At 44.7% G+C, this 15,864-nt stretch overlaps 3 protein-coding genes across 3 annotated transcripts; all 3 read right to left on the bottom strand.

Moving 5' to 3' along the window:
- Nucleotides 1-2,378: 2,378 nt before the first annotated feature.
- LOC139757945 (pupal cuticle protein Edg-84A-like) lies at nucleotides 2,379-3,423 on the bottom strand. Its single transcript, XM_071678882.1, has 4 exons — nucleotides 3,361-3,423; nucleotides 3,055-3,144; nucleotides 2,780-2,917; nucleotides 2,379-2,673 (listed from the first exon to the last, which is right to left on the bottom strand). Exons 1-4 carry the CDS (start codon nucleotides 3,370-3,372, stop codon nucleotides 2,533-2,535), a joined length of 381 nt encoding a protein of 126 aa, XP_071534983.1. The 5' UTR covers nucleotides 3,373-3,423; the 3' UTR covers nucleotides 2,379-2,532.
- Nucleotides 3,424-5,921: 2,498 nt separating this feature from the next.
- LOC139758097 (cuticle protein 19-like) lies at nucleotides 5,922-6,990 on the bottom strand. Its single transcript, XM_071679183.1, has 4 exons — nucleotides 6,925-6,990; nucleotides 6,598-6,687; nucleotides 6,323-6,460; nucleotides 5,922-6,212 (listed from the first exon to the last, which is right to left on the bottom strand). The coding sequence occupies exons 1-4, from the start codon at nucleotides 6,934-6,936 to the stop codon at nucleotides 6,072-6,074; spliced, it is 381 nt and encodes a 126-aa protein (XP_071535284.1). The 5' UTR covers nucleotides 6,937-6,990; the 3' UTR covers nucleotides 5,922-6,071.
- A 7,346-nt stretch (nucleotides 6,991-14,336) lies between these two features.
- LOC139758100 (cuticle protein 19-like) lies at nucleotides 14,337-15,640 on the bottom strand. The gene is made up of 4 exons (XM_071679187.1): nucleotides 15,552-15,640; nucleotides 15,295-15,387; nucleotides 14,824-14,961; nucleotides 14,337-14,597 (listed from the first exon to the last, which is right to left on the bottom strand). Exons 1-4 carry the CDS (start codon nucleotides 15,561-15,563, stop codon nucleotides 14,451-14,453), a joined length of 390 nt encoding a protein of 129 aa, XP_071535288.1. The 5' UTR covers nucleotides 15,564-15,640; the 3' UTR covers nucleotides 14,337-14,450.
- Nucleotides 15,641-15,864: the final 224 nt, after the last annotated feature.

Genomic DNA, 15,864 nt, shown 5'->3' with positions numbered 1-15,864 from the left:
AATGTTTTGGGAAAAATTCATGAAAAGTGTGCGTATTGGAAGTGTGTGTGTGTGCGTGTGTGTGTGTGTGTGTGTGTGTGTGTGTGTGTGTGTGTGTGTGTCTAAATTTAAGGTTATATTTTTTATCATACTTTAATTAAGTAGCTGCACATCATTCTTGTATACATCACCTTTATTTTCGTTGATAGTTTCTTTTATTTGAATGAGTCATGATGATATGGTCCATACTGTGGCCTTCCCAGTTAGCCAGTCAGCCCACTTCTGGCCACCTGGTAGACAGGGACAACCCACCTCTGACCACCTGATAAATAGGGACAGCCCACCTCTGGCCTCCTGGTAGACAGAGACAGCCCACCTCTGGTCACCTGGTAGACAGAGACAGCCCACCTCTGGCTACCTGGTAGACAGGGATAGCCCACCTTTGGCCACCTGATAGACAGGGACAACCCACCTCTGGCCCCCTGGTAGACAGGGACAGCCCACCTCTGGCCACCTGATAGATAGGGACAGCCCACCTCTGGCCACCTGGTAGACAGGGACAGCCCACCTCTAACCACCTGGTAGACAGGGACAACCCACCTCTGGCGTGATATCATTCGTAATTGTCAGTGTTATCCAAGAACTTCAGGCATGGGGGAAAGTTAAATTTTCTTCATTGTGACGCTTTGTTTTGCATTAGTAGTCTCTCTCTCTCTCTCTCTCTCTCTCTCTCTCTCTCTCTCTCTCTCTCTCTCTCTCTCTCTCTCTCTCTCTCTCTCTCTCTCTCTCTTCTTTCGCTGGTTTTCAGTGTGATCAGATGTATAGAACACAATGGTCACGAGTGATTGAATACCAGATCACGTGCGCCGTGTCAGTAAGTCACTCACTCACGTGGCTGATAACGCCTTTTTTTTTTTTATTTGTGGGATGTCTAGAGAGGAGGAAGAAGGGGTTGGACAGGGGGAGGTGTGGGTTTTGATATGGAAGAGTGTTAAAGGGTATACACATAGCTGAATGATACGGGCTTTGTGATGTGTGTGTGTGTGTGTGTGTGTGTGTGTATGTGTTCCAGCTCCAGCAGTTCAAGCCCTTCAGAACCACATCAGGGAATATGATTTTGGTCTTGGTTGCCGCAGCAGTTTTGACAGATGTGCGTATCCTGCTGAGGAGAGATGGCCGGCTAGTAGATGCAGCGTGCCTTACCCTTTGCTTTTCTAAGCGAAACTTTTTGCCTTTTTATGGTTTATTTTGATATGTCTGATCACCCTGTTCGTATCAGGATTCGGCATATCAGAGTATATCCGTCAACATGTTTGCCAAACGTACATAGTGCAGGATGTTATTGGATTGTAAAGTTATCTCTGGCAAGTCTGTCTGTATCACTGTCTGTTGACGAACAGGTCTCATCAAAGATCTCGCTTCACAAAGAGTCCATACTTACCCTGCTGCTGAGTGTGGCTCGGCCTTAGGGCTGTAGGAGCACCTGGACAAGTAGTCCTGGTGTAACGCTGTTCCTTGTAAAATGTATCTTCCTTTTTGTTTCCCCTTGTTTAAGTTTGTATGTTGGGTGACGATAGAGCACAGGAGGATTCGATTTAGCTTGCATGTACGGTACTCAATTTCATCTTGAACTCATTAAAGTTTTAAGTATCCTTCCACTTGATATTGGTCCCCGCATATTTACCTTTCCATTGTTTACTATGAATATATTTTATTTTTTTCTTCTTTGAAGTGTCACTTATGATTTTTTGTCGTTCCGTGACATGTAGTTTAGATGTATCTGTTTCGATTCATCTTCACTCAATACTGCTATGTGCTCCTCTGCCCATATGTAACTTACACCCAGAGGAGAGTTCTTAATTACGAAAACTTACGGCGAAAATATTGTTGAAAGGCAGGACTAGCGCGTAGCGCTCACTGCACGAAAATATAGACTTACGAAGAACGAGTTGTGAGTTACATATTGTCAGGTGTTACGTGCGAGATGGAGAGACTGCATATTTGTGGACTGAAGACCAACTTTCCGCGTGTGGGTGAGGCAGAGAGAAAAGACAAAGTTCCTAAGGCCAAAGGAGTGACCCTTGACAGCCCCTGTAATACTGACTTGCAGCGCAGCCCAAGTGACCCCTGCCGATAACCAGAAGGGTCGTATCGGCACAACATCTCGATCGGCGGATCTCCACCACATGCCGCCTAGCTGAGGAGAGAGAGAGAGAGAGAGAGAGAGAGAGAGAGAGAGAGAGAGAGAGAGAGAGAGAGAGAGAGAGAGAGAGAGAGAGAGAGAGAGAGAGAATCCGTCATTGGAATCATATCAAAAGACCGAGTCTTGCTTACATCGTATGACGTCATCCTTCATCCTTGTGTTGGATCTGGTTGTAAGGTAATAAAGGCGTACTTGATACTGATCTTTCCCTTTATTTCACACTTGGTACAGAGAGAATCACTGACACATGAAGCATTGCAAGGTTTGGTGCTGGCTATATATATAGTGGTATGAGTGTGAAGGTTAGTGTGAAAATTCTGGAGTTCGAATGATATTTGGGATGATAGGTTCTATTGGTATGAGGGAGAGGGGTGGTATGATTCCTGGGGCCTGAAGGTGACGGGTGGACCGTACTCGTAGGGGTACTGGGCCTCACCGTAGTAGCTGACCTCAGCCTGGTAGCCGTTGTACTCGTCGGCCACGTACGTCACCTGCCGGAGACCAGAGGATTTAATACGTAATATTAGTCTTATCAAGAAGCATTTATGTATGAGATCGTTTCTTGGTTATTTATCGTATAAAATCCCTTTTCCTTACCGTCTGTTTGCGACCGTCTGAGAGCTGGACGGTGTAGGAGCCACGGACAGTTTTACCGTCAGATTCCTCAGTCTGACCGAAGTCGGTGCCGGCGTACTCGTCCTTAATTCCATAGGCAAAATTGTACGGCGTCGGCTCCTGTACGAAAAGACACATGTAATGCAGACTTCGTTTGGTTTGGCTGACCTTATTCTATATACATCTCGGTCGTTTGAAACTTGCCTTTCTGAGAAAGTTCACTGTAAACCAGTAGAGACTTCAAAAGGTGGACTAACCTCATAGTATTGGTTGTTGTATGATGGGGCGGAGTAGAGGTCAGCTGGGGCGGCGAGGGCCACGCCCACCAGCACCAGCACCAGGGACGCCTGCAGAAGGGAAAATGTAATTACTGATTACATTCTTATCCTGATTTTAAAGTGAAGGAATTACGTCTAAAGGGATGCGCCTTGAATAGTTTCTCAAGATATAGTTGTGGTTCATCAGTCTTATCACCAGTGTCTGTTTTCTAGAGGTTTGTACCACAATTAACTGAAGATAAGTGACTGAAATATCAGGTGCAACTTTGAGGTGGTTGGAGGCACCTTGAAGAACATGTCGAGGAGATGGTTGGCGAGCGAGTGATGCCAGACTGGCGATGGTCCACACCTTTATACTGAGGCTCCTCCAGCTCAACCTTGGCCCTCCCACCAGTGCCAACACATTACACGGCTGGTAGATAGTCCGTCCGTCTCTCGAGAACCCAACATTTCATGTTGGTTGGCCAACATTCCTTTCATTCGAAAGGTTAAAGTGTGGGTCATTTTCCTCTCTTTTTTCCCCCCCTCAAATGATCTTCCTATTGAAGGTTATGAACATGAATGTCAAACCCAGCCATATACAAGCCCCATCATCTGCATGGTTAGTTATCCAGGTTTATCAAGAGAATTGTATTTATGTGTTTCAGGAGATTATCATTTCACGTTTTTTGTTATTTGTCAGAAATACAAGAAGAAAAATAATTGTGATGTTTACAGAAGCGTAATTGGCAGAGTTGTCAGATATACCTGAGACCACATTATTTTTACGTTTTTACAGAAGTGAATTTTCTTTTTTTTTCCTTTTTTGGTTATTAGTTTATCTGATTAGTAATATGCTTTGAAAAAATATACCCTCATGCTGTTTTCTTTTGTTGTTTTTCCTTATGCTTTAATGACAAATTGTGATATGTTGGGAAGGAGAATATTCTCCAACGACATTTTTTTTTTTAGATATTAGAGAAAAAAGAAAGAAAATGCTTATACGTTTTGTATGTGTTTTGTAAAACTGATTTTTTTTTCTCAGATTTGCATAGATGAAGGGCATATCGATTTCATATACTTTTGATTCCTTGATATTCATCCGTTCATGTGACTCGTTCGTTGTCATATGTTTCAAAGTTCCCCATTGTCATCTCAGTTCATCCTGCAGTTACTTTAAGGCGGGTGGCGCGAGGTGCTTGGGTTACCAGTAGCTTAGCAACAACGTGTACGAGCAGGAGGGTGTGTGAGTCTTGCTGGTGCTCAGTTCCGTCAGTTGCCGAAGTGTGGCATATTGCTGTAGCCCACCCCTGGTCACTTGGAGGGCTACGGACAGCCCACTTCTGGCCACCTGGTCACAGCCCACTCTTGGCCACCTGGTTGGTAGGTACAGGTCACTCCTGGCCACCTGGTGGCCATGGACAGAGCCCACTCTTGGCCACCTGGGGAGTGTGGAAAGCCCATCTCTGGGCAACCAGTAGGCAGACATAGCCCACTCTTGGCTAACTGGTGGGCTGACACGTTTCACCCCTGGCCACTGGGGGAATGGAAAGTCCAATTCTAGCCACCTGCTCGGGCCTGCAGCGCCGTTGGATGACATTGTTCCCCGGTTACCTCACGGATGGATGGATGGATGCAGAGACTCCACCACGAAAGGACGTGGATCATGAAGAAGACGGGGCAACGCTGTGCTGAAAATTTTACTCTTTCCTTAATTCTTTAGCGTTTCTTTCGTTCTATTTTGAACATGTGAGCATTTCACTTTCTTTGCTTTTCGACCCATGACGGATCATACTGTGACTGATAGTTCGATTTGTGATTGTATATAACCCTAGGACCTTATTTAGTGGGCTCGTTCACGATTGCGCTACATCCAGTTGCAGGGATGTGATGAATTCCTTTGAAGTCAAAAGGTTCCTCGAGGGGATTATACCCCTTTTTTTTCAGCAAATCGAAGACTTTTTAGACGATTCTCTGCCTTCCACTTCATCTTTTCTTCTTCTTCTTCTTCTTCTTCATCTTCCTCTTCTTCTTCTTCTTCTTCTTCTTCTTCTTCTTCTTCTGTTTCTTCTCTTCCTCCTCCTCTCATGTTCATAGGTAGAGTGAGGGTTAGAATGGTACTTTAGGTGTGGAGGATGTCATGGTGAACTCATGTTGGCACGATGATGGTAATCCGCCTCATCCTCACGAGACTGATCAGTACTCGACCCAAAACCTGCCTGGACCAGTTGCAGCGTTGGGAGTTTAAGCCACCGGAACAGCAAGACGAGACGAGACGATTCTCGTCTCGAATACTTCGGTCGGTTGACAAATGTGCAGCCTCTGCTTTTTAGTGTCCTGGGGTCAGTAGATGTAGTTGATCCCTCCCTGAGTGTCTCATTGTGAGAGAGAGATTGCTGCTTGGTGGTAGGTAGGTTGTGGTTTACTTAATGACTTCACATGCCATCGACGATTTAATGAGGGTAAAGTGTATTCATCAACGCCTCTACTACTTCGATCCTGCACCATTATGCTTACCGGACGTAGAGTGCAATCGACTGTTTAGAAATATATGTACAACATCAGGAATGTCTTCGTTGTTTCATCCTCGATGAGATTTGCATCACTCATTGAATAAAGCGATGACATCGCCGTTAACGTCATGGGGGAGAAACGTCTATGGAGCTGCTGCTCCATAGACGAGTTGTGCAAGGATGACTGACTGAATGCCCCTGTTGAACAGGTTAGTCTCATGGCGTGTGACTATGATGTGTCTTGTGCACTTGAGGGGGATGTAGATAGTCTACAGGTGTGTGTGTGTGTGTGTGTGTGTGTGAAGTTTGCACATGTCTACCAAATACGTTGTAGGTAACAAAGGTACACAGACATCTATATTGATGATTCTCTTTATTCCACGCGATGTACAAATTAAATCATGCGATCGCAGGCTTGATATTGGCTATATAGAATCATTGGTATGAGGGCTAAAGCTAGAATGAGGTTATGGGTTAGAATTATATTTGGGATGATAATCGGTTTTATTGGTATGAGGGAGAGGGGTGGTATGAGTCCTGGGGCCTGAATGTGACGGGTGGACCGTACTCGTAGGGGTACTGGGCCTCACCGTAGTAGCTGACCTCAGCCTGGTAGCCGTTGTAGTCGTCGGCCACGTACGTCACCTGCCGGAGACCAGAGGATTTAATACGTAATATTAGTCTTATCAAGAAGCATTTATGTATGAGATCGTTTCTTGGTTATTTACCGCGTAAGTAAAAACCCTTTTCCTTACCGTCTGTTTGCGACCGTCGGGGAGCTGGACGGTGTAGGAGCCACGGACAGTTTTACCGTCAGATTCCTCAGTCTGACCGAAGTCGGTGCCGGCGTACTCGTCCTGAACTCCATAGGCAAAATTGTACGGCGTCGGCTCCTGTACGAAAAGACACATGTAATGCAGACTTCGTTTGGTGTGGCTGACCTTATTCTATATACATCTCGGTCGTTTGAAACTTGCCTTTCTGGGAAAGTTCACTGTAAACCAATGGAGACTTCAAAAGGTCGACTAACCTCATAGTATTGGTTGTTGTATGATGGGGCGGAGTAGAGGTCAGCTGGGGCGGCGAGGGCCACGCCCACCAGCACCAGCACCAGGGACGCCTGAGGGAGGGAAGGAGTCGCAGGTTATTTTGGTTACGGTGCTTATTGTACATTCGAAAAAGATGTGACAACCACATCGTCTTGAATATTTCCTAAGATGACAACAGTTGTATTAGATCGGACTTGCGTCAGTCATCACACTGCCTTTTATTTTTTTCCTCAACTTTATATAACACAGTTAACTCAAGGTATCTGTGACTGAACTATAGTCATGTCCAAGTGGAGGTTTGGAGGCACCTTGTAGAACATGTCGAGGGGAAGGTGAGCAGCGAGCGAGTGATGCCAGACTGGCGATGGTCCACACCTTTATACTGAGGCTCCTCCAGCTCAACCTTGGGCCCTCCCACCAGTGCCAACACAGATTTTAAGGCGGTTCGAGGGGCAAGAATGACTCCAGTCAAGCCGAAATTGGGTTGCATAAAAGTGGCGAATGAAGAAAATAGCACGACATGATTTTTTTTTTTTTTTATCATTATTCCAGCGACAGAATTCTTTACTCGTCGTATTTGTGGCCAGAGGGTAATTTCTGAGCCACTTATTTACCCGAAATATACTCGTAAGAACAGTAACTTTGGTAAGCATACTGTATCACTCGATCGTCTCTGCACAAGCCTCAGAAATAGTGTGTATATATATATATATATATATATATATATATATATATATATATATATATATATATATATATATATATATATAACAGAATACCGTAATGCAACCTTGTAATAGCATAGACTTCTTAGGGATAAGCATATCTTCTCCCCTGCTTTAGGAACTCCAGATACTGAACATAACATTTTCATCTGACGTTTGGCAAGGTTGTATAGACGCCGAACATCCATTTCATATCTACAGGGATTCCTGTTCGCACAGTTTAGTTGGCTTTTTCAGCACCTCTCCAGATTGGAATCTAAACACTTTCTGCCGTATTGATTTGCCTTTTGTCACTTCTGTTCACTCATCCAATTTGGTCCGACTTCATGTTGCTGCCCCTTTTTTTTTTTCCTTTGACATGTATCACTTCGTCCACTGCTGTCGAGAGCTGCCCGTGTGCGCGTCCCAGACACCAAAGGCACGCACCTGACAGCTGCTTCCCATTTGTTTGTTTGAGGAGACCAGACATGCGAGGATTGACCGTTATGATAGCTTCTGTCTCTTGAACTGTGATTGCGGAATTCTCTTCTTTCGTTCTCCTTTTCTCCCATAATAACTTTTCTTCCTTTATGAACGAGGTCTTCAAATACCTCGAGGAACTGGGTTTACTTCTACACTCCATTTTGTCCCCACTCATCACTTTTCGTTTTATCCGAGATGGCCACGACTGGGACATTGTATATATATATATATATATATATATATATATATATATATATATATATATATATATATATATATAAAGGATCAGGTGTAGATATGTACAGAGAGGTTGTGGTTACATGTGGGAGACCGGAACTACGTGCAGACCTCAGCGCTCCCGTAGCGTGGCACTCATGGTTGAACTTAGACATAATCTCTTGGCGGGTGATTACGAGCTCGTGTTTTTTTTCTTTCTTTTTTTTTGCACACTTGTTCCTGTCTTCCGTCATTGCTTCTGCAGGAGTGAGGTGTTTATCTGGTCGTTACGTTCTCTCTCTCTTTCTTTTGCTTGGTGATATGGTGGAAAACATTATCTTGTAATATATGTCCGCGGCATTTTTTTTTTTCGTAACTCCTTGTGATGATCATCAGCGTTATTTTGCAGAATATGTTGTGTGTGTGTGTGTGTGTGTGTGTGTGTGTGTGTGTGTGTGTGTGTGTGTGTGTGTTGATGGCTACTGATACATCTTTAATGACCTAATCCAGATGTGATGAAGAGATAACCCATGTTGTATTCAGGGCAGGAAGCTACAGGCAAGACATCACCCTTAATAAGGGCACTCTCTCTCTCTCTCTCTCTCTCTCTCTCTCTCTCTCTCTCTCTCTCTCTCTCTCTCTCATGTGGACATATCGCTGAGAGAGCTACAGCAGGAGGTCCTCACACCGGGAGATCATTCCTTGTTTAAAAACGGTGTGTGGAGCAGGGCCTTGCTGTGTGACCACCCCATCTCCATCAGGAGAGCCTCGCTCAACGTACCACTCACTGGGAAGGGTCGTGGTTTAAGACCGCGTCGGCGGGAGATCCTCACCTATGGTCACGGAACAAGACGTCATCGGTGGTAGACTCGCGCCCTTATCGTACCGGGGGTGGCTCATGTTACCGCCCAGCGGGAAGGGTGTTTCAGACCCCTCACAGGGTGACCTCCCTCGGCAAGGCAGATTAGAGGAAGATTAAGCGAGTGGGAAACAGTGAAGAGAAAGGCACGAAAGTTGATTGATAGGCTGGTGGACGCTGCAGCCTCAATCGGACATATCCTCCAAAGGCGAGGGGCAGGTGTTCTACATGTAGGTGTCATTATTTTTACCAGTAGGTCCATAGATATTATCCCATTATATTCGTAACATTGGCCAGTATGAAATTAACCAGACCTGGAACACAGAGGTGAATACTGTTTCCCATATTACTCATACACGTACCTTTTTTTTTTTTTTTCAGGAAATGCAATGTTCAGTTTACCGAGTCACTTGTTCCAGGAAGGGGGACTAGGGTTTCCAGTATTTCCGTGCGTGTATATAGTCTGATGTGTGTAGTTCACTCACCACTACGCTCTCAATAATGCCGTCGGAAAACTCGTAACTTGCGAAAGAGCTGTTGCCTGGCGAAGTGTCATTATCATTTGCCCCTCCCAGGTCTCAAGTGTCTTGCGTCACTAAACAGTCCTATTTATCGTCTTTTAGCCGTTCTTGTATTATTCAAACGTGGAATTATACCATATGTCATGCCACCATGCAGGAAATGATTACTGATATACTCGCATTATCCGTGAGTTAGAATGATAGTGTTAATGAAAGCTAAGAGTAAACTGGCTCAGAGCACTTATGCACGATTGGTACCACTCAGTTTTCCCTCTTCCGGGATTATGTGTGTGTGACTTCGAGTGATCGTATACGTAATGAGTTGGAGCACAGTTGCAGCATCGACACCTTGCGAACAACCTGACGTCCTGGAATGAATGAGGTAGTAAGACTCATGCAATGGACCATATTACAGCTGTCTCTCCCGCGCCACCGTGAGTGGCTCACTGTTTGCCGCGAGTGACGACAGGTGTGGGTGACATTGCCTCCTGTCAGAGGGAGGGCCATGAGGACGAGGTTATCTTCTGTCCTGGGCTTGTAAGTGCTACCGAGTGAGTCGTATTTACATACACGTGCAGATGACTTTCATATATGCAGATACTTTTTTTTTTTTCGTTCATGCTGCCAGTTTTAAGGTTTTTATTTTCGTCCGCTGCCTCCCGAAAGTTTTAAATTTTTTTTTGGTGAACAACCTCATCGCTGTAGGTGAGTCCAGGTAATGTCTCTCAGTCCCATGGAAAGTACCTGTGATTATCAGGGATGAAATGTGTATGCCACTTTGCAACACTGTGTTACTCACGCTAAGATTTTGGTGTCCAGGTTGTATTGCTCCCACTTGCCCCATCATTACTGTAGCCATGCTAGATTATGTTAGATTCTGGTCAGTCTACGTGAGGTCCTTGGCCTTGCGTTCAAAGGTGGTGATTTGAACTGTGTTTTCAGTGGTTTTGCGAATCTGGTTTGTTGTGTTGTGAGTATCCAGCCCGTCATCTGAGACGATAAGTGCCAGGGTTGCATAACTAATGACCATGAGAGTTGAGTTCTAATATTATCGATTAAGATCCCAAGCAAACGTCTTCGGCGTTATAGTGAGGCCTGAGTGCACTGGGTAATGTGTGCCAGTTGATTATTCCTCTCTTCCGTAACGGAGGAGTTGAAACGTTGGACGTTGAAAACATGATATTTTCAGTGGTACTCGGGGTGCTCACCCCCTCCCACCTCTATATCACTCTCTTTCTCCCTCCCTCATGATGTCTGATATCCACGGCAGGGGTTCTCAACCCGTGGTACAAGTACCACTTGTGGTATGTTTGGGCTTCGCTAGTAATATTCAGTAAGTAAAACTAATCAAACCACTTCTCGAGAGAGATGGTACCAGCAGAAGAGTTTGCTTTGAATCGTGCGCCAAGTACCTTGGTGTCCCTCTGGTGGCGAGTACGGCAACTGCACGTATACACGAGGGCCAGGTGATCTTGAAGACCGTGTCCGCATCTGTCTTGTATTCTTTCCTAGTTATCCTCCTTCCCCGTGAGTTATGAAGTGCCCAACGTGTGGATTACCTATTCAGGTACGTTACTAGAGGCTGAGCGTGGTGCAAGTAAGCTCTCTTTAACAGCTTTCATGATAAGATCCATGCCAGTAACTTGAATTTTCTAAGGATGCTTGCAATGGTTTTGTTTTCTCTTGTCCCTTCCGAAAGTGCAGAGGATGCTTACTTGACTGGCGCAGAATAGAGCTTGTTTCCCCCATGCCCATCAGGGATTTTCAGCTGCCGTGGCTCCTCTGCATTAAGTATTTTCCATATTTACTTTTTTTTCCAATTTTTGCATTGCTACAAGTTCGTGATCATATTTTGCCTCAACGGTCACTATTTTTATTTTCATGCCTTTGCTTCTCACAATACGCAGAGCTGGTAACTAGTTAACTGTTATGTGTATCACACTTTTATCCTCTTGTACGTACTCACGGGTACAGTGGTACGCGGCTGTCCACGTCGATACCAAGTGGTACACCAGATGAAAGGCTGGGAACTCCAGGGCTGTTTTACAGTGTCCGTTTCTTGTCTGAAAGACACTCCCGACGGATTCCTGCACCGTTCGCGAAGCAAGATATATGACAAACGTTTATCTGCTTATTTTTCATCTCCATTGGGAATAACAAAGAGTAATGGGTCCAGCACTCTTGTATGGGAGTACTTAAAATTAACGAGAGAATCAATATGGTTTGACTCTGGTTTACTCTCACGCTGTTTGCTTAGTCGGGAAACCGAAGACCCGAAGAGGAACTTCTATGAAGTATCCGCTTCGCTTGCATTACGTGAGGTGTTACTCCGCCCATTATCATCACACGTGCCAGATACTTACTGCTGCTCGATGTGTGTCTTTTATACTGGCGGTGTAGTTACCTAGGATCGTATTTGTTGGTTATGTAGACATCATCATTTTAGATTTCAGGTGATTCTTTGGTACTTTCTCATATTAGGGTTTATGACGTTAGAGCTGCTGCTCTTAAATTGTCTGGGAGATGTTAACTTCCTATATGTTTCTCGAATGCGCATTGTCCGTGATTCGGAAACGTGTTGGATTTATACAGTTGTCTAGAATACTTAAAAAAGTGAAAAAAAATGAAGGAACTACCGAGTTACTTTTGCATAGTTTTATCAGAGTGGAGCTTCATGAATCTGGTGGTAATACAGAAGGCATGGGTAGTAGTCTTTTCATCTTCAGATCTGATGGCTGAAAAAGTAGTATGTGAAACGGATTAAGGGATTGTTGCTCAGGTATAGTTGGATCATTAACTTTGTTTTTTTGGGTTCACAAAACACCAAAGCTGTCTTGCTCGCATACGACTTTTTTTTGCAGAGGTTTGCAGAGATGGAAATGACTTGTTTTGAGCGAATATGTATAACTCCGGGAGATAGAGATTTAGGTTCATCTCCGTATTGTGGATGATTTTTAGATTATTGTGTGTTATCCAGATTATTATTTTTCCTCCTCACGAGCATGATCCGCGATGCCCACGATGCTAAGAGTCCAGGATGAAGGAGGGCTCAACCTCTTGTCTTCTTTTCTTCACAGAATCAAGCTCTCTTCTCTTTATTTTGTTTATCGTCTTTGTTAGTTTGTGTCGCGGATAATCTGGTTATCTTTTTTTTCTGTATCTTCTTTCAGATTTTTTTTTTTTTGAGGCAAATATTAGATTTTCTTTTTCCTTCAGAATGGCGGGGACATCACAGTTAACCGTGAGCCATTCATATAGCTGCTGACGCAGTTGGACATATTTATATTAACTCCCTTTGGATGGTTTAGCTTAGGAATGATTTAAGACCACTGGAATTCATCTGTACTCACTCACTTTCCATTATCGTTTACTGAGTTTTTTTGTTTTCTTTTCTTTATCACAGCCCTCCACACCATTCCCGCTCTAGTCTCCCTTATCCTATATGTTGTCGTCTTCTATGATTAGGGATGTCTGTGTCCGTGCCATGCTGGCAAATTATATATTATATATTATATATTTGTATGTAGCATTTATGGATCTGGAGAAGGCATATGATAGAGTTGATAGAGATGCTCTGTGGAAGGTATTAAGAATATATGGTGTGGGAGGCAAGTTGTTAGAAGCAGTGAAAAGTTTTTATCGAGGATGTAAGGCATGTGTACGTGTAGGAAGAGAGGAAAGTGATTGGTTCTCAGTGAATGTAGGTTTGCGGCAGGGGTGTGTGATGTCTCCATGGTTGTTTAATTTGTTTATGGATGGGGTTGTAAGGGAGGTAAATGCAAGAGTCCTGGAAAGAGGGGCAAGTATGAAGTCTGTTGGGGATGAGAGAGCTTGGGAAGTGAGTCAGTTGTTGTTCGCTGATGATACAGCGCTGGTGGCTGATTCATGTGAGAAACTGCAGAAGCTGGTGACTGAGTTTGGTAAAGTGTGTGGAAGAAGAAAGTTGAGAGTAAATGTGAATAAGAGCAAGGTTATTAGGTACAGTAGGGGTGAGGGTCAAGTCAATTGGGAGGTGAGTTTGAATGGAGAAAAACTGGAGGAAGTGAAGTGTTTTAGATATCTGGGAGTGGATCTGTCAGCGGATGGAACCATGGAAGCGGAAGTGGATCATAGGGTGGGGGAGGGGGCGAAAATTCTGGGAGCCTTGAAAAATGTGTGGAAGTCGAGAACACTATCTCGGAAAGCAAAAATGGGTATGTTTGAGGGAATAGTGGTTCCAACAATGTTGTATGGTTGCGAGGCGTGGGCTATGGATAGAGATGTGCGCAGGAGGATGGATGTGCTGGAAATGAGATGTTTGAGGACAATGTGTGGTGTGAGGTGGTTTGATCGAGTAAGTAACGTAAGGGTAAGAGAGATGTGTGGAAATAAAAAGAGCGTGGTTGAGAGAGCAGAAGAGGGTGTTTTGAAATGGTTTGGGCACATGGAGAGAATGAGTGAGGAGAGATTGACCAAGAGGATATATGTGTCGGAGGTGGAGGGAACAAGGAGAAGAGGGAGACCAAATTGGAGGTGGAAAGATGGAGTGAAAAAGATTTTGTGTGATCGGGGCCTGAACATGCAGGAGGGTGAAAGGAGGGCAAGAAATAGAGTGAATTGGAGTCATGTGGTATACAGGGGTTGACGTGCTGTCAGTGGATTGAAGCAAGGCATGTGAAGCGTCTGGGGTAAACCATGGAAAGCTGTGTAGGTATGTATATTTGCGTGTGTGGACGTGTGTATGTACATGTGTATGGGGGGGGGGGGGGTTGGGCCATTTCTTTCGTCTGTTTCCTTGCGCTACCTCGCAAACGCGGGAGACGGCGACAAAGTATAAAAAAAAAAAAAAAAAAAAAAAAAAAAAATATATATATATATATATATATATATATATATATATATATATATATATGAATAGATTTTTATGACGTTTTAGTTTTGAAATCATAGACAGTAACTACATTCTTAGTTTTATTTGATAGCTAGCCACTCGTGGAAATCTAGGCTGCGGAGGAGAATGAATGCTTGTGGTATGGTGTTATGACTTTGTTGCTGGTGCACGTTACAGTGCCTCACTGGTACGATGGCTGGGGTTGGTATGTGTCCTGGTACTGGGGCTTGAAAGTGACGGGGGGACCGTACTCCTTAGGGTACTGGGCCTCCCCGTAGTATTGGACCTCAGCCTGGTAGCCGCCGTATCCGTCGACTACGTAGGTCACCTGATAAACAGATTAGATGAAACGTAAAGTTACATTTGAGAGAGAACACTGGCTCGTTATTTATAGGTTTTCATAGAAGAATTTCATGACGCAAGTTGGCTCATGCCGAGCAGATGTATCTGAACATTCATGAGAAAAAACTTACAAAGTTGAGCCACCTCACGGGGACATTTGACCTACGCAATTTTTAAATGTAATATTAGCATGGGATAATCTGCCAACTTACTGTCTGCTTGCGACTGTCGGGAAGTTGGACGGTGTAGGAACCCCTGACCGTCTTGCCGTCAGATTCCTCGTTGTGGCCGAAGTCTGCGCCTGCGTACTCGTCCTGAATACCGTATTGGAAGGTGTACGGTATGTCGTTCTGAGGATAATTGACATGTTAAGAACCTGGGAGAAGTGAAATCGTCATAAAATTGAGAGTTTGTGTTCATTTTCTTTATCATTATTAAGTTCATGGTTATGTCAAGCTACAGGTTCTTCTCCCGTAGTATTGTGTACTTCCCTGAGCAAGACGCTGTGACCTTTGGTAATGATGGCGACTTCCCTGAGCAAGACGCTGTGGTGACCCTCAAGTGGCCAGGTCAGCGGTCAAGCTATCATCATCTCGCCATGCTTAAGGGAAGCACCGTCGTGCTGTGTAGTAGGGGTTAACTGCGCATAGCACACTGCTTGCGATAGGGTTTTATCCACTGACCTCCTGATAACTAGGCTGTTGGCTTGGGGCGGAGTAGAGGTCAGCAGGGGCGGCGATAGCCACGCCCACCATCATCGCCATCATCAGGATCGCCTGGGGACGACAGAACTCGTGATTACCTCAACTGTTATGTACAGCATCATCTACTCGGACTCTACTGCGTTACACTTTGTTATACCTCGATTTTTTCTTTCACGTGGATTCGTATATACGTCACATAACCGATATGATACAACTAGTGAGTATGTCTTAGTCACCTTGTGCATCATGCTGATTATTGAGGGACCTTTCCTGTGCAGGTTGGGAAGGGAGTGACATGGAAGAGGACGTTGATGCAGCCTTATATAGTGAAGGCGGTGGTGGAGCACCTGGGAGATCTGCCGGGGGCCAGGTGGCCTGCAGGCAGTAAGTAGGTGGTGAGTGAGGGCCACCACGTACAGGCAAGTCATGGAGAGGACCTGAGAGACGGGGTATGCCACAGTGAGGCAACAGATACTGCTCCACTTATGCTGTACTGACGTCCTTCGGGGGCGGCGTCGCGTCGTGTGGTGCAACGAACGAAGCGTCGTT

The sequence above is a fragment of the Panulirus ornatus genome, chromosome 29 (genome assembly GCF_036320965.1).
Source record: "Panulirus ornatus isolate Po-2019 chromosome 29, ASM3632096v1, whole genome shotgun sequence".
NCBI classification, from domain to species: Eukaryota; Metazoa; Arthropoda; class Malacostraca; order Decapoda; family Palinuridae; genus Panulirus; species Panulirus ornatus.
The sequence above is the reverse complement of the archived record's forward strand: the minus strand, read 5'-3'. Positions and strand labels throughout refer to the sequence as shown.